The sequence below is a fragment of the Arvicola amphibius genome, chromosome 5 (assembly GCF_903992535.2).
Source record: "Arvicola amphibius chromosome 5, mArvAmp1.2, whole genome shotgun sequence".
NCBI lineage: Eukaryota > Metazoa > Chordata > Mammalia > Rodentia > Cricetidae > Arvicola > Arvicola amphibius.
Window position 1 is genome coordinate 22,308,041 of NC_052051.1, and position 13,918 is coordinate 22,321,958.

General features: G+C 52.3%; 2 protein-coding genes across 3 annotated transcripts in view; one reads left to right on the forward strand and one right to left on the reverse strand.

The window, feature by feature from the left end:
* Positions 1-245, forward strand: part of LOC119815466 (fer-1-like protein 4) — a 33,772-nt gene extending 33,527 nt beyond the window's left edge. The window contains exon 45 of the mRNA XM_038331598.1: positions 53-245. Coding sequence (XP_038187526.1) covers positions 53-245 — 193 coding nt within the window. The remainder of the gene's footprint in view (positions 1-52) is intronic.
* Positions 246-1,875: 1,630 nt separating this feature from the next.
* On the reverse strand, positions 1,876-13,077 carry Ergic3 (ERGIC and golgi 3). Of its 2 annotated transcripts, none has more exons than XM_038331605.1 (13): positions 12,917-13,077; positions 12,711-12,781; positions 12,515-12,602; positions 12,188-12,307; positions 10,873-10,966; positions 9,543-9,708; positions 9,391-9,448; positions 4,060-4,091; positions 3,274-3,370; positions 3,123-3,187; positions 2,436-2,572; positions 2,301-2,356; positions 1,876-2,076 (listed from the first exon to the last, which is right to left on the reverse strand). In XM_038331605.1, the coding sequence occupies exons 1-13, from the start codon at positions 13,002-13,004 to the stop codon at positions 1,997-1,999; spliced, it is 1,152 nt and encodes a 383-aa protein (XP_038187533.1). In that variant the 5' UTR covers positions 13,005-13,077; the 3' UTR covers positions 1,876-1,996. The 2 variants fall into 2 exon arrangements, with proteins under 2 accessions (XP_038187533.1, XP_038187531.1); XM_038331603.1 differs by having other exon boundaries at positions 12,179-12,307.
* Between the last annotated feature and the right edge of the window lie 841 nt (positions 13,078-13,918).

A 13,918-nucleotide genomic window follows, 5' to 3' on the forward strand; every position in this document is an offset into this window, starting at 1 on the left:
GGGCCGCTGGCAGGGGTTTCCTGGTCATGTGACTCCACCCTTCCCCCAACAGCCGCCCCAAAACCTCTTTCAACTGGTTCGTGAACCCCCTGAAAACTTTCGTCTTCTTCATCTGGCGCCGGTACTGGCGCATCCTGGTGCTGCTGCTGCTGCTGGCGCTCATCACTGTCTTTCTCCTCCTCGTCTTCTACACCATCCCTGGGCAGATCAGCGAGGTCATCTTCAGCCCCATCCACAAACACTAGTCCAAGGGATCAGGGAGGCACCTCAGGGTGCCAGTCTTTCAACCCTGCTCCGGAGGTCCTTTCTTCCAACGTGAGCTCTAGGGTCCAGTACTTGAGTTTAATAAACCTCACTGCAGACCCGGTTTTTGTGGGTGGTAAAGGTCAACCGCTCTCAGGGATTTCTAGAAAGCACAGGGATGAAAGACGCCCACATGCGACCCCGGGGAAGAACAAGCCCTAACGGCTGAGTGGATTGTCATCTGGATCAGCCCCACAGCAGCCTGCTTTGTATTCCTGCCGGAGGCTGGGTTCCTCTCAGTCTCCTCATGGTGCTGCCTTCCATGACATCTAAGCCTTTTGTTCCGTTAACTTTTTGCCAACCCCAAGAGCAAGGATGCCTACTAAAGCTTATATATATATATATATATATATATATATATATATATATATATATATATATATATATATATATATATATATATATATATATATATATATATATATATATATATATATATATATATATATATATATATATATAAAAGAAGAAAGAAATCTCAACTCAAATTGGCTTAAGCAAAAAAGGGAAATTATTCGTTTGGTTGGCTGGCTTCAGGTAGCTTGTTACAGGTCTTAGAGGTATCACTGGCTGTTACTGCCTCCTAGCTTAGCCCTGCTGCCCCTAGAGGGCAGTTTATGATAGGCAGCCCCCTGTAACTGCAGATAACTGTGCAGCTCCCTGCCTCCCTCCTCCAGAGGCTGGCTTACCAAGGGTGCTAGTAGCTGGCATACTCAGATGGTGACTTTCCTAAGAGCATGGGGTAGGCCAATATTGCTCCTGAACCACAGACTGAAAGGATGGGTGTGGGTTACCAGAAGGACCCCAAGTTAACAAGGGAAATGGTCCCGGGTCATCACCCCCGGCTGCTTGGTGATAAACAACACTCGACAATCAAATCACCTGGCCCTCAGGCTCCGCCAGGCTCCGCTGTCATTGCTGCACTTGGCTTCCTGCCAGTTTTGGGGGAAACATGAGCTGATGAGCTGCCTGCAGCCCACTGTCTTGGCTCCCTGGGCCGTGGAGCACTGAGGCCTCTGGATCACGATTCTCAACACAGAGATAAGAAGCCCTGGTTAGGTCCTGAGCTAAGGGTCTGGTGCTGGTTGTGCTCCAGAACGGCAGTGCAGCTTCCTCCGCCTCGCTTCAGTGTTGTTCCTGTAAGGACTCCGTAAAGGTCTACGTTAATCTCTCAGTGCCGAGACACTACGGAGCTCGGCGGAGAGCAGAATCATCGATGGAGCAGAACCACATGGCCGAGTCCAGGCTGTGGGAAGTACCCTCTGCTTCAGCCGTCCATCACTGCACAAGGGACACTCTAGCCTGGACTCGGAGCTCTGGGATAGTGGCACTGGTGTCTTCTACTTCACAAGCCATAGTTGCTCCAAGATATTTACCCTAGAAAGATCTATCTGGTCACAGAAGAAAAGGGACTAAGGACATGGCTGTGAAGCCATATTAAACATGATGCACGTGTGGGACTCCCAAAGAGCTGGCCCCAGCCTGTCAGTCATGATGGACTTCCATATATGACCACAAGGAGGGGCTGTTGTAGGTTTCAGCCAGATCCCAAGAACCACACTGAGACCAACATTACTATCACAATATTTATCACCCTGGGCTGACTCTGGAGAGGAGGCACAGGGGGCAGGGAAAGAGGCTGGGGAATAATCACAGGGGGACAGAGGAAAGGAACGACAGGGAAGGATGGGGACTACGTTGTCTTCCCTAGATCGATTTTCTTCTGGATGGCTCGAGTAGAGTGGTAGATGAGGGAGTCGATGAGTCCAGCCACTGCGGGAGAGACCACGGCTAGCACTGGACCCCACAATGTGGACGCCTGCACTGTCATCTAATGGGCTAGGCTAGCATTTTCCTTGGCCCTTAAGGTACCCTCTTCCCCAACCAAAGCCTGGGACATTGCTGAGGATGTCACTCAGCAGGGGAACAACTGCCCCAATTCACAGCACTGGGAAGCTTGGGGCCCCCACTGCCCAAACAGGCATCTTGGGACTTACCCGTAAACATGCCCCCAATGATGGCGCACACACCCGTTAGGAAGTGGGTGAAGGACCTGCAGGGAAACAGGGGGGCGTGGTCGGCACCCGACCCCCACAGCCCAGACCTTAGCTGTCCCCACGCCCTACCCTCACCTGTGCTTTTCCGTCAGCTTCACCATCATGGGGGAGAGTTCATAGAGCACAAAGACCCCTGGCAGGCCCTGGTCCCCCAGCAGCCCGTTAGCAACCTTCTCATGCCTGGTCACAGAGAACTGGTTTGTCCTCAGCACCTTTGGGAAAGAGAAGCAGAGGCAGAGTGAAGTTACAAGCTGACTCAGGGCCGTGCTGAGCCTTGTCAGGCCGGGACTGTATGAAGGGACAGAAGCAGCTTCCCGTTGGTAACCAGCATCGCAAGGCCTGCGGGCCATGGCCATCCTGGTTTTCCTTTCGGTCACCGTCTTATGGTTTTTACCTGTCCTCCCTCCAACTGAGGGATGCTTTCAGGTGGACCAGGGATGAGAAGAAACTCTTGCAGGCAGTACCCTGAGGCTGAGACTCACTTCCTTGCCCCTCAGCCCTGTCATGCCACTCCACAGACCACAGACCAAGCAGGCCCAGGGAGGCTTGGCCAAGCCCCAGGCCAGCACAGACAATGGGGGTCAGTAGGTACCCAAGGACTGTCTGCAGGCAGTGTGGGAAGCAGGAAGACCAAATAGTGTCTGTCCTGTGTCTCCAGTGAGGGCTAGCCTCGGCTTTGCGTCCGTCACACGGGAATGAGAGCACTACCTCACTGCCAGGCTGGAGGAACCACGAAGCTGGACAGCTCTGCCCGCGACTCACCTCCCCATCCACCTTCATGTACACCGTGGGCACCACCTTCACGAAGTACTGGAACATCATGGAGGCTGGGAGGAGAAAGCACGGGGCATAGGTGCCAGGCAGGGCTTTGGTGACCGGGGGGGGGGGGGGGGGCTACCTCCCAGGACGGTACCTTGGGGTGCAGTGACATTGGTGTGGTCCAGGGGGTTCACGATGCCTGGGTAGTCCTCCCCGAATGACAGGTGCTTGATGTAGTGGGTCATGTTGATCTGCAAGCAACACCAGTGTCTGAGGCCTGACAGCACGCAACCCACGCACAACTGTCCAGACTAGCAGAGAGGGCTGCCTGAGCCCGTCAGCACAGCTGGGCAGAGGAGAGGGTGAAGGGAGGGGCTGCATAGCAGAGGCCATGGCTGTAATGGAAGAAATGCCTACACCAGGCATCTGTTTTTACTGAGGGCTCCCTCCTCAGCCCACAGGTTCCTGGGCTAGAGGGCTTAAGATGGAGCTTCACAGCCACCGAGGGCACGGCAGGCACTGGTCCTGCCCAGATGCTTCAAGGGATGAAGGCCTAAGCCAGAAGCCCCCATTTGCCAGCTTTCTTGAGGGACAGTTAGAAATATAAATCTGGCTGTGTCACACCCCTGGTTAAGGTGAGCCAACAGCTGCCCTCTCTGCTAAAAGGGCAGACTCCTTAGTGTGGCTCCAGTCCCAGGGTCTCTGGCCCTGCCAACTGTGCCAGTCTTGGCCATCTAAATCCACCCTGGTGGTTTCCTAGAAATGTCACACTTCATCCTGGCTTCACTCCGAGCTTCCTTCTGTTGAGGATGCACCTGTCCAACTATCTCTGCCCTCGGTCTGCACACCAGCAGAACAGAGTGATTTCTCCCCATTTCAGACATGAGCAGAGCCCAGTCTCCATGCCATCCGCCCTCCATGGTTTCCGCCTGGTACGTACATTGTCAAGGCCAAAGCTCTGCAAGTCATGAACTAGGAAAGAAGAAGAAAGAGTCACCAGCAGGCAGGTCCAGGTTCCTGGCTACTCCTGAGTCTTGGCCGTCCTCCTCCCTGTGGGGTATGGCGCACCTAGCTCCTCTCTGACCCCTGTCACCCACAGCCTGGTACCTCTGGTCCTGCTTCAGCACAGCTGGCCAGGGCCTGCCTGGATCTGAGTGAGAATTCAGAGCCTCCCACTGGGGTGGACAGGAACACAGATCTCTCTCCCAGAACAAACAGGGAGCTCCAGGCACTGACTCCAAGCTGGGTTTTATTTCAGGAAACAAAACCCATGGGCAGCTCTCCCTAACCAGAGTTAATGACAAATCCCGGGACTCCCTTGCTCTACCCTCAAAATTCCCCAAAGGGAGTCTCATGGGTTCCCTGAATCAGCAATTTCTTCCCTCCTTCTAGTCCCAACTGCCCGCTGTAAGGAACCTCACATCAAAGGCTCATCCTAGGGGTGAGTCACCCAGCAGCCAGGTCAGAGAAGGCTCAATCCCAGACCCATCCAAATCTCCCTCCCATTCCAAGAGGGCATTCGGCCTTAGAAGTAGGGGGAGGGCCTCCCTGGGGGCAGGGCCACTTACTCTCCACAGCATGAACTGCAGCATGGGGGAGGGGGGAGGGGAGGAGAGAGGAGGAAGAGAACAGAGATTCAGAGCTTCACAGTGAGATCTATGGAGCGAGACCCATGGAAAGAGGGAGGACAGATAGTTCTGCTTTGGCAAGAGGGTCTAGCCCCAGCTAAAAAGCTTCTTCCAGGGCCAAAAAGGCATAAAGGGCTTAAGTACAAAAATAGCCAGCCTGAGAGCCTCCCAGCTGTGTGGCCTGGGCAAGGCACCTGTCCGTGTTCTCTGCAAAGGGCTGTCCTGAGGATCTAAAGGAGGTGGCTACTGGTCAGCCTCACGAGATTGTGGTATACCACCCCTCATCCGTCACCCTGCAATCAGCAAGGATCTTAGAAGTACTGCGGACTCATGCAGATGCCCGGCCATAGGCCACTGCAGCTTTTGTATGAGCATCCTTGTATTCAGAGTCAGCTGCCCTGGGGCTCATGACTGAAGACAGACCTAAGCAGAGGTGCTGCTGCCCACCAGCCCCACCTCCCAAGTGTCCACAAGGCCTGGAGCCCACAGCTTTACACAATGACACGGATGTCTTCCTAGAGTCTCAGGAAATCCACTCAGCAAACTCCAGAGTAAAGGTGGGGCGGGGATTCTAGAGCCTGCAGGGTCCTCCAGGCCACCTACCTCTCCACGTGCCTTTCCCCCACTGCAAGGCACAGACTACGCAAGAAACTGTAGGACCCCACGCCTGCTCAGTCACATGGAGCAGCTCAGGACCACCAGGTCCTGCTCGTCCTCTGGACCCCTCGTACCCGGTAGCTGTCCCCTAATGTGATCCTAACTCCCACCTCACCCACAACCCGCCAGGTAGCAGAGACACTTGACTCAGCTTCCACTAGACCCTTCACTCTTCTGCCTTACCCATGGCCTGACTTTCTCATCCAGGCACCAGCTCCATGCTGTCGTCTCAGTTACTACTTGGTCTCCCATACTATCCCCTCTGTGACCAGAAGAGTGGTGGTCCTTCTAGCTCCTTACTGCCATTTTCAGATCGCTGTCCCCTAATCTTCTAAAAGTCCCTGCTTGTTAAACATGAAATTCTACCAGGCACCCCCAGGACAGTTTTAGCAACTAGCTGTCCATCCTTTATGGTACCCAAGTCACATACACAACGAGCTTTCCAACATCCTACCCTCCCAGTTCCTAGACGGCCCTCCAAGACCACCAGTTGTTGGTCATTCCCAGTAGCTACACGCTCTCTAGCTGCAACCACAGTGCCCATGCTCCGACTCCCGGCTTGCTAACTTCTTCCTCTTTCTCCCCTCCCTCCCTTCAGTACCCCATCCTTCGCCTCTATAGCAAAGACCTGTGGTAGTCTGTTGTACGTCATGCTTCCTCACTGGCTTCCACTCCGCCCCCAAACCCCAAGTCCTCGCTTTCTTCCCACAGCCCAGCTCTACAATGGCCTCTTCATATACTTCTGACTCCCTTGTCTTTGTAACAGAGAGCAACACCAAACCCAGAAAGCCCAACAGGTGTTGCCTCTCTCTGATCTCCAGCACGCCATCCCCCTTCTCCTCAGCCTTCAGCTAATGACCTTGCATCCTATGCTAGAGAAGCCAGAAGAGACACTGCATGAGCTCTGATTGCCCTGCTACCCTGCCATGTCTGGAGCCCGCTCCCCTGTCAGAGCCAGCCTTTTTCCAGAGCTGCTGCGGCACAGACGATGGTGCTCGTCTCTAGCATCACTTCTGCCCTTTCCACAGGTGACATCCAGCACATGAGCCATGCCTGGACGTACTGTCCTCCTCAGCTGTGTCCCCACTCCCTAGTCACAGGTCTGCTGTCACCCTCTACACCAGTCATTCTCAACTTGGGGTTTACGATCCCTTCTGGGGCTGAACGACCCTTTCACAGGGGTCACCTAAAACCATTAGAAACCACAGATAGGAGGCTGGAGAGATGGCTCAGCGGTTAAGAGCTTTGCCTGCTCTTCAAAAGGTCCTGAGTTCAATTCCCAGCAACCACATGGTGGCTCACAACCATATGTAATGAGGTCTGGTGCCCTCTTCTGGCCTGCAGGCATATACACAGATTATTGTATACATAATGAATAAATATTTTTTAAAAAAAGAAACCACAGATATTAAGCCGGACGGTGGTGGCGTATGCCTTTAACCCTAGCACTCGGGAGGTAGAGGCAGGTGAATCTGAGTTTTAGGCCAGCCTGGTCTACAAGAGCTAGTTCCAGGACAACTAGGGCTACAGAGAAACCCTGTCTCGAAAAATTAAAACAACACCAACAACAACAAAACCAAACAAAACCAAAAACAGATATATTCATAACAATAGCAAATGACAGTTAGGAAGTAGCAACAAAAATAATTTTATGATTAGGGAACTGTATTAAATACGGGGAACTGTATTAAAGGGTCACAGCACTAGGAAGGTTGAGAACCAGTGTTCTAGACTGACAATGGCAACTATGACATTTATCTGCAGCTTTGATTTCAAGCACCTGGTGCTCTAGCACCATCCTCAAACACTTCTCCGCATTTCTAGCTGTAGCCGTGTTCTGGCAGGGCTCCCGCGACCACTACACTAACATCCTACCTTCGGCTTTTGCTCGGCATCCGGAAACACCCACCCTCTGCTCTCAGGATGCCGCATTCCTTGCTCAAGCTCCCATCTCACCAGCCATCCTTACAGTTTCCTCCTCAGCCCCCACACCGCTGGCCTCTAATGCAAGAGACTGGTGGTACTCAGCCCTGAGTTCCCTTCTCCAACAAACTTCACCGGCACAGGGAATTCATGGAGTCCCGTAGCCTTAAATCTGTGAGAGGCTCAACGTCTGTCTCCTGGCAAACGCTTACTTCATATCCCGAGGGCCTACGGGATGAAAATCCTATTGGTCTGAAGTGTCAGAAGCTGAGTATCTGTACTCACACCTTCAAACCAGCGCACCCGCCCTGAGTCCTCCTCATCTCCTAAATGGTCATTCTAATCGCTATACAGAGCCTTACTTGTGTCTCCTAAAAGGTAGTTCCAGTCTTCCCACTACTTGAGCATGAGCTCTGAAGTTATCTTGGCCTCCTTTGTCCTTCTCTGTCACATCTATCAGCTGCTTCTGCGCTCTACCTGTAACATCTAGAACCCAGTTCTTCTCCAGCTCCACCACCACCGCTCGCTCCGCCAGGACTGGTCACTGCGGACCTCCTCACTGACCTCTCCTGTCCTGTCCTCTCCCCTCCAGCCTTGCACACGCCATCAAGTGCTGCCTACCACGTGCCTTCATCTTTCTCTTCTGGAGACAAGGTCTTGCTATGTAGACCTTGTAGCCTATAGATCCAGGCTGTCTTGGAACTCAGAGATCACCCTGCCTCTGCTTTTGAGTGTTGAGATCAAAGGTTCTCACCACTATGCTTGACTTTACTTTTAAGGAGAAATTAGATCACACCTCCCTGAAAGCCCTCCCTGGCGTCTCACACAGCACAGAAGCCTGGGGCCTCTTGTGCTACGAGGGTGTCCTCACCCTGTAGTCAAGCATGCTCTTCCGCTCACTCTGTTCCCGGCCACCCTTTCTTACTGCTCCTGGCACCTGCCAAGCGCACTCAGGCCTTCAGGGCCTATGGTTGCTCTTCTCTCTCCTTGCTATGCTCCTCTGGCCATCTGCCCTGTGGCTGCTTCCCTGTGCTCAGGTGTAACCCCAGTCTTTCCTAAGTCACCATGGCTACAACGGCAGACACACTGTCCCTCAGTTCTCTCTAGTCTGCCTTGTTTTCATCCACATTATTGTTTACTTGTTTATTTCAGACCAGGTCTCACTATGTAGTCCTGGCTAGCCCAAAACTAACCATGTACACCAGGCTGGTCTCAAACTCAGAGATCTGTCTGTCTCTGCCTCCCAACTTCTAGAATTAAAGGTGAGCACCACCATGCTTGACTTGGTCCACACTACTTTTTCCTTGTGGCTTTTCAAGACAGGGTTTCTCTTGAAAAACCTGGAAGAGCAGGTGGTGCCCTGGCTGTCCTGGGAATTTCTCTGTTAAACAGGCAAAGCAAAGTTTGGCCACATTACTTAATAGCAGAAGATATATCATGAATTTTATAATTGTTTCCTTTTTTTGTGAAGAGAGGGTGCTGAAGCAGGGTCTTATGTAGCTAAGGCTAGCCTCAAATGTGCTCTGTAAGTGATGATGACCTTGAACTGCCCCTTCTGTCTCTACCTCCCAAGTGCTGAGATTACAGGTATGTGGACCATCCCCAGATGTCTGTGTGAATGTTATGACTGCAGGGACTTTATGGACTGCTGTATTTTTCTATCTAGACTAACATATGGTACCCAGGGGGTGATGACCAGATATCTAAGGAACACATGCATAAACACAGCTCAATGTACGGAACCTGATTTCCAATCTGGCTTTGCATAACCAAAGCCTCATCCAGTTACCTGACTGGGGAGGGGCGTCTACCAATTAACCTGGGCTCTGTGCTACCACCCCACTCCTGCACCACACAGGCTAGGGGTCAAATCCACGGCTTCATGCATGACAGGCGAGCTCTCTACCGACTGAGCATAGCCCTGCCCCTGAACTACTCACAACTGTGCTAAACTGCTCTCCCACTCTGGTTCAAAGCTAAAGAACACTGGCCTAGCGAGGGGCACGCCAACCTGCACAAGGGGACCCGACAGCTAGACACCCAGCTGGTTCTGGACCACTCACCGTGCACATGGGACTGTTGGAAGCTCTTCCCAGGGGCAAAGTGGAAATTTCCAGCCACCTGTAGGGGACATTTCCTCTCATTCTCCACTTCAACTGTGGAGTCCTCCCAGCCTGGCTCAGCCCAGCCACCTCGCCTTTTTCCCTCCTGGTACCTTGTTGACTTCCAAGAAGCCATACACCTGGCAGCCTTCATTCTTCTGCTCCTGCATCTTCTGGCTGAAGCCTTCTCGTCGACACTGCTCGATAGTGTCTGGGTTCTTGAAGGCCCAGCCTCGACGGCGGTACGCTTCCCGCACATCCTCACAACTGTTACAGCACCTGCAGGGAAGGAGGAGGGATGAGAGCGAGGCCAGGCTGGCACTCTGGGAAGGAAAGCCCCAACAGCTGTCTGCTGCCGAGGCTCTATCAGCCTCCTCCCTGATCACCAAGCCTCGCTGTCTCCTCAGTGTGAACAGAACGTTCAGAGCACACCCCTGTGCTGCTTGGGGGTGTGACCTGTCGTAGGAGAAAAGGTAGTGATGGTCACACTCTACTGTGGATGTCCTTAATGCCAGTGCACTGTCACACAGAGATGGTTAAAATGCAAACTTTCAGCTCCATGTACCACTACTATCATTATTGTCTCTGTGTGTGGGGGCCTGTGGATTCCAGGGCCTTGTGCTTGTTTGCCACTGACTGTAACACAAGCCTTACTTCCCCCAATTTCTTCCCTTTAAAAAAAAAAAAATCAAGTCGGGTGGCGGTGGCACATGCCTTTAATCCCAGTACTTGGGAGGCAGAGGCAGGCGGATCTCTGTGAGTTCGAGACCAGCCTGGTCTACAAGAGCTAGTTCCAGGACAGTCTTGAAAAACCACGGAGAAACCCTGACTTGAAAAACCAAAAAAAAAAGGGGGGGGGGGGGCTGGAGAGATGGCTCAGTGTTTAAGAGCACCACCTGCTCTTCCAAAGGTCCTGAGTTCAATTCCCAGCAACCACATGGTGGCTCACAACCATCTGTAATGAGATCTGGTGCCCTCTTCTGGCAGAGTACTGAGAATACTGTATACATAATTAATAAATAAATCTTTAAAAAAAAAGTCAGGGCTGGGGAAACCACACAGCTGTTAGCACATATCAGAGACTTAATAGCATAGCTTTGGCCTTGTACTTCAGGGCTTTACCTATAACATACACTCGATCCTTACGTGACCACTGCAAGGAACGTGTTCCTATCCTCCTTTATTAACAGATGGAGAAGTGATATGGCCTATCCTGAGGACAAGGACTGAGATGCTCGCAGCTGGACTCCAGAGTCTCCCTCTCCAGATTCCTGCCGAGGTCTGCAGCCATCTATCAGGCCAGGCCTGCTTATTAGCCATCATCATTTGAACCAGGATCAGCGACAGGGCACACACCCTACCCCCTCTAAACTCTCGGTCCGTCTCTCCAGGCCGAGCAGAAAGACTGACGAGAACCCCCTCCCTGCCCGGGGCTCTGCTCACTTGATATCTTCTGATTCAGCCCCGTAGCAGCTCTCACAGCGGTTGGGGTCCAGCGAGTCTGGGTCAAACACTGTCACCTCGGCTTTCCCAAGTTCTGAGGAGAGGGCAGAGGCAAAAGCACAAACAACATGAGTAGACATAGTGACATCACGAGTCCCTTGTTCACTGGGGTGGGAAAAACCAAACGAAAACCAAATCTAATATTCATACAACACGTACGACGGTCAGGAGTTCAGCGCTTTACATACACCGAGCGCTAATAAGGAACAGGTAGGACTCAGCTAGCACAGCTGCTACAGGTAACGCTACCAAGCCTCACTGCATTCCTATAAGATTGTGAAAATGGCGCACACCTTTAATCCCAGCACTCAGGAGGCAGAGGCAAGTGATCTCTGTGAGTTCAAGAAAAAAAAAAAAAAAGAAAGAAAAAGGAAATGGACCTGGGGGCAATGGAGACAGCTGCTTAGAAATAGGAAGTGAAAGCGAGTTAGCGCCACAAGGTCTTTCACACACATTACTGGTGACCCCCAACTTATGACGGGGCTTACATATGGATAAACTATCATATCCTGAAAAAATGCACTTAATCCATCTAAGATCCTGAATGCCATAGCTTAATCTAGCCCGCCTAAGACATGCTCAGATACATACACAGCTTACAGCTGGGCAAACCCATCTGGCACAGAGACTATTTCCTAACAAAGTACTAAGTATTGCAAATAACCTCCTGACTCCTTTACTGAAAGAGGAGCAGGAAGGTTGTATGGATGCTTTCACACCCTCACAAAGCCAGAACATCGTAAGTGGGGAACCGTCCGCCCGCATCTGAGCCTTTCTCTCTTGTATGGGGTACTACAGTTTACTATTTTATTGCTGATGCTCAGAGACCACATGCAGGACGGCGCGGGATCTGAACCTAGGAAATCCTACTTGAGAACTTAAACTCTTAACCTTAGGCCACGTGCACTGCAAAGGGGGAAAGCCCTTCAGCCAGTGCATTGGGAAAGCAAACCCATGACAAGCTTCTATCTATGGAAGACCCCTGCTCAATCTTGAGGGTATGATAACCAAGTAAAGTGTTCTGCTCTTAACCACCGAGCCATCTCTCCAGTCCCTAAGGTATTTCACTCAATGTGCTGATACAAGGAACATGGATTCAACCGAGTCTTGACTCTTACTAGCTGAAGAACCCTAGGCAAGCCAGTTGACTTCTGTCTAATGTGTCACTGAGCCTGCAACGGTCCACTTCTGGATGACGGTGTGAGCGTGTGCAGCTCTAGGATTGGAGACCTGCCCCCCCCCCCACCTTGGTTACCATGACGTTCTGCCTCTGAGCTCACGGGGATTCCATCCTTGTCTAGTCGTTTTTTGAACAGGTTGTGCTCCACGTCCAGCTGCTGCTCCCCGGCCACATCCATGGCATCGATGCTCAGATCTTGAAAGCGAGAGGTACTATGTGTGACTTCAGGGACCTGGAGATCGGAGCTCTGATAGGAAAGACGTATCTCGTGGAAGAACTGAACTAGGGGCATGAGGATGACCTGGCATCCATTCCGGGATCTAAGGCCAGAGGTGTAAATCTGGACGCCCACCTGGTACACCCAGGAAGGAGTCCAACTCCCACCCACAATCAGGTACTCACAAGCACAGGGCATGTGCGGGAAAAGAACATCGATGTTGATCTTCAGTTTATCTCCCCGAGACTTGTCCACATAAAGCTCAGGATGCACCTGCAGCGACACCCTCTCGGTCAAATTCGGCCTCACCCCCTACCCCGCTTTAAGGGTCCTACCCTTAGAACGCCAAGCCCCGCCCACGTTCTAGGGCACGCCCCTTACCTCAGTGGTGAGATAATACTGCAACTCGGACAGGAACAGCAGGAGCATGAGAAGGCCACTGACTATGGTCACTGCAGGGCGGGAGCGAGATTTGGAATGGCCTGTGTCCCACCCCTCAGCCTCCAGCAGGCCAGGGAGAGTCCGGGAGCCCGGGCCAAACGCAGAGACAGCTCCCTCCCCACCACCCCTCCCGCTCCGGGACCTACCCGTGGCGCCCCCGCAGGTCTTGACCCGGAAGTCCTCCAGAGTCTTGGGGTAGGCATCGAACTGCTTCAGCTTCCCCAGCGCCTCCATGGGGACCGCCCGGAAAGGGGACACTAGCCGGCCCGCCCCTTTAGCCTCCCGCTTCCGGCCTGGGGTCTGGGCCACGCCCCTCGCTGTCTCGCGCAGACGCGGCAGTGCCTACGAGGGCGCCACCCTTACCCGCCTTCTTACTGGCTGTCTGGCCTGTGGGCGATGTCCCGCTCCCTGGCGAGGATTGGGCAGGGCCGGGAAAAGAGAGGGCGGAGCTTGAGCGACAGCCCCAGTGCTAAGTGCTTCTCGTCGGACCTTAGGACCTGCTAGGACAGCGCTACTGACAATTCTCCTACAGTAGCTGCAGCAGCATCAGTTCGATTTGGTTCCAAGTACAAATAATTGTCCCCCGCCGACCGTATCGGAAAGTCCAAAAGTGGCTCCGAGGTGTTTCCAATGCGGTTAAGGCTCGAGAATCTCCGCCCTGAGAAGTGGCGAGTTGGCTCAGCGGGTGAAGGCGCTTGCTGCCAATCCTGACCACCTGAGTTTGATCCCCAAGACCCACATGATTCCTGCAAAATGTCCTCCTGATCTCCACACGAATGCCGTGGCACTCCTGTGGCCGCACACAAATAAATATATATATATATATATATATATATATATATATATATATATATATATATATATATTTTTTTTAAATTATTTTTAAAAGAAAGTGGGAGTTAGCTTTTATTTTTCTCAAGCGCAAATTGATCAATAATGGAACCCAGTTCTACTGGACCTCAAAGTACCCTGGGTTCCTAACTCAAAAGCTCCTCAGCGTTACTCCCAGTGCTTTCTGGGTTAACCCAAATCATTGTATAGAACGTGGGCGTTCACCAACCCTTTCCACCCCTCCAGGACTAGGCTATAGAGTGGAGAGTGAGCAAGCCCTTATTTGCATTCTCTTGTGACCCATTGGCTGTAGAGGA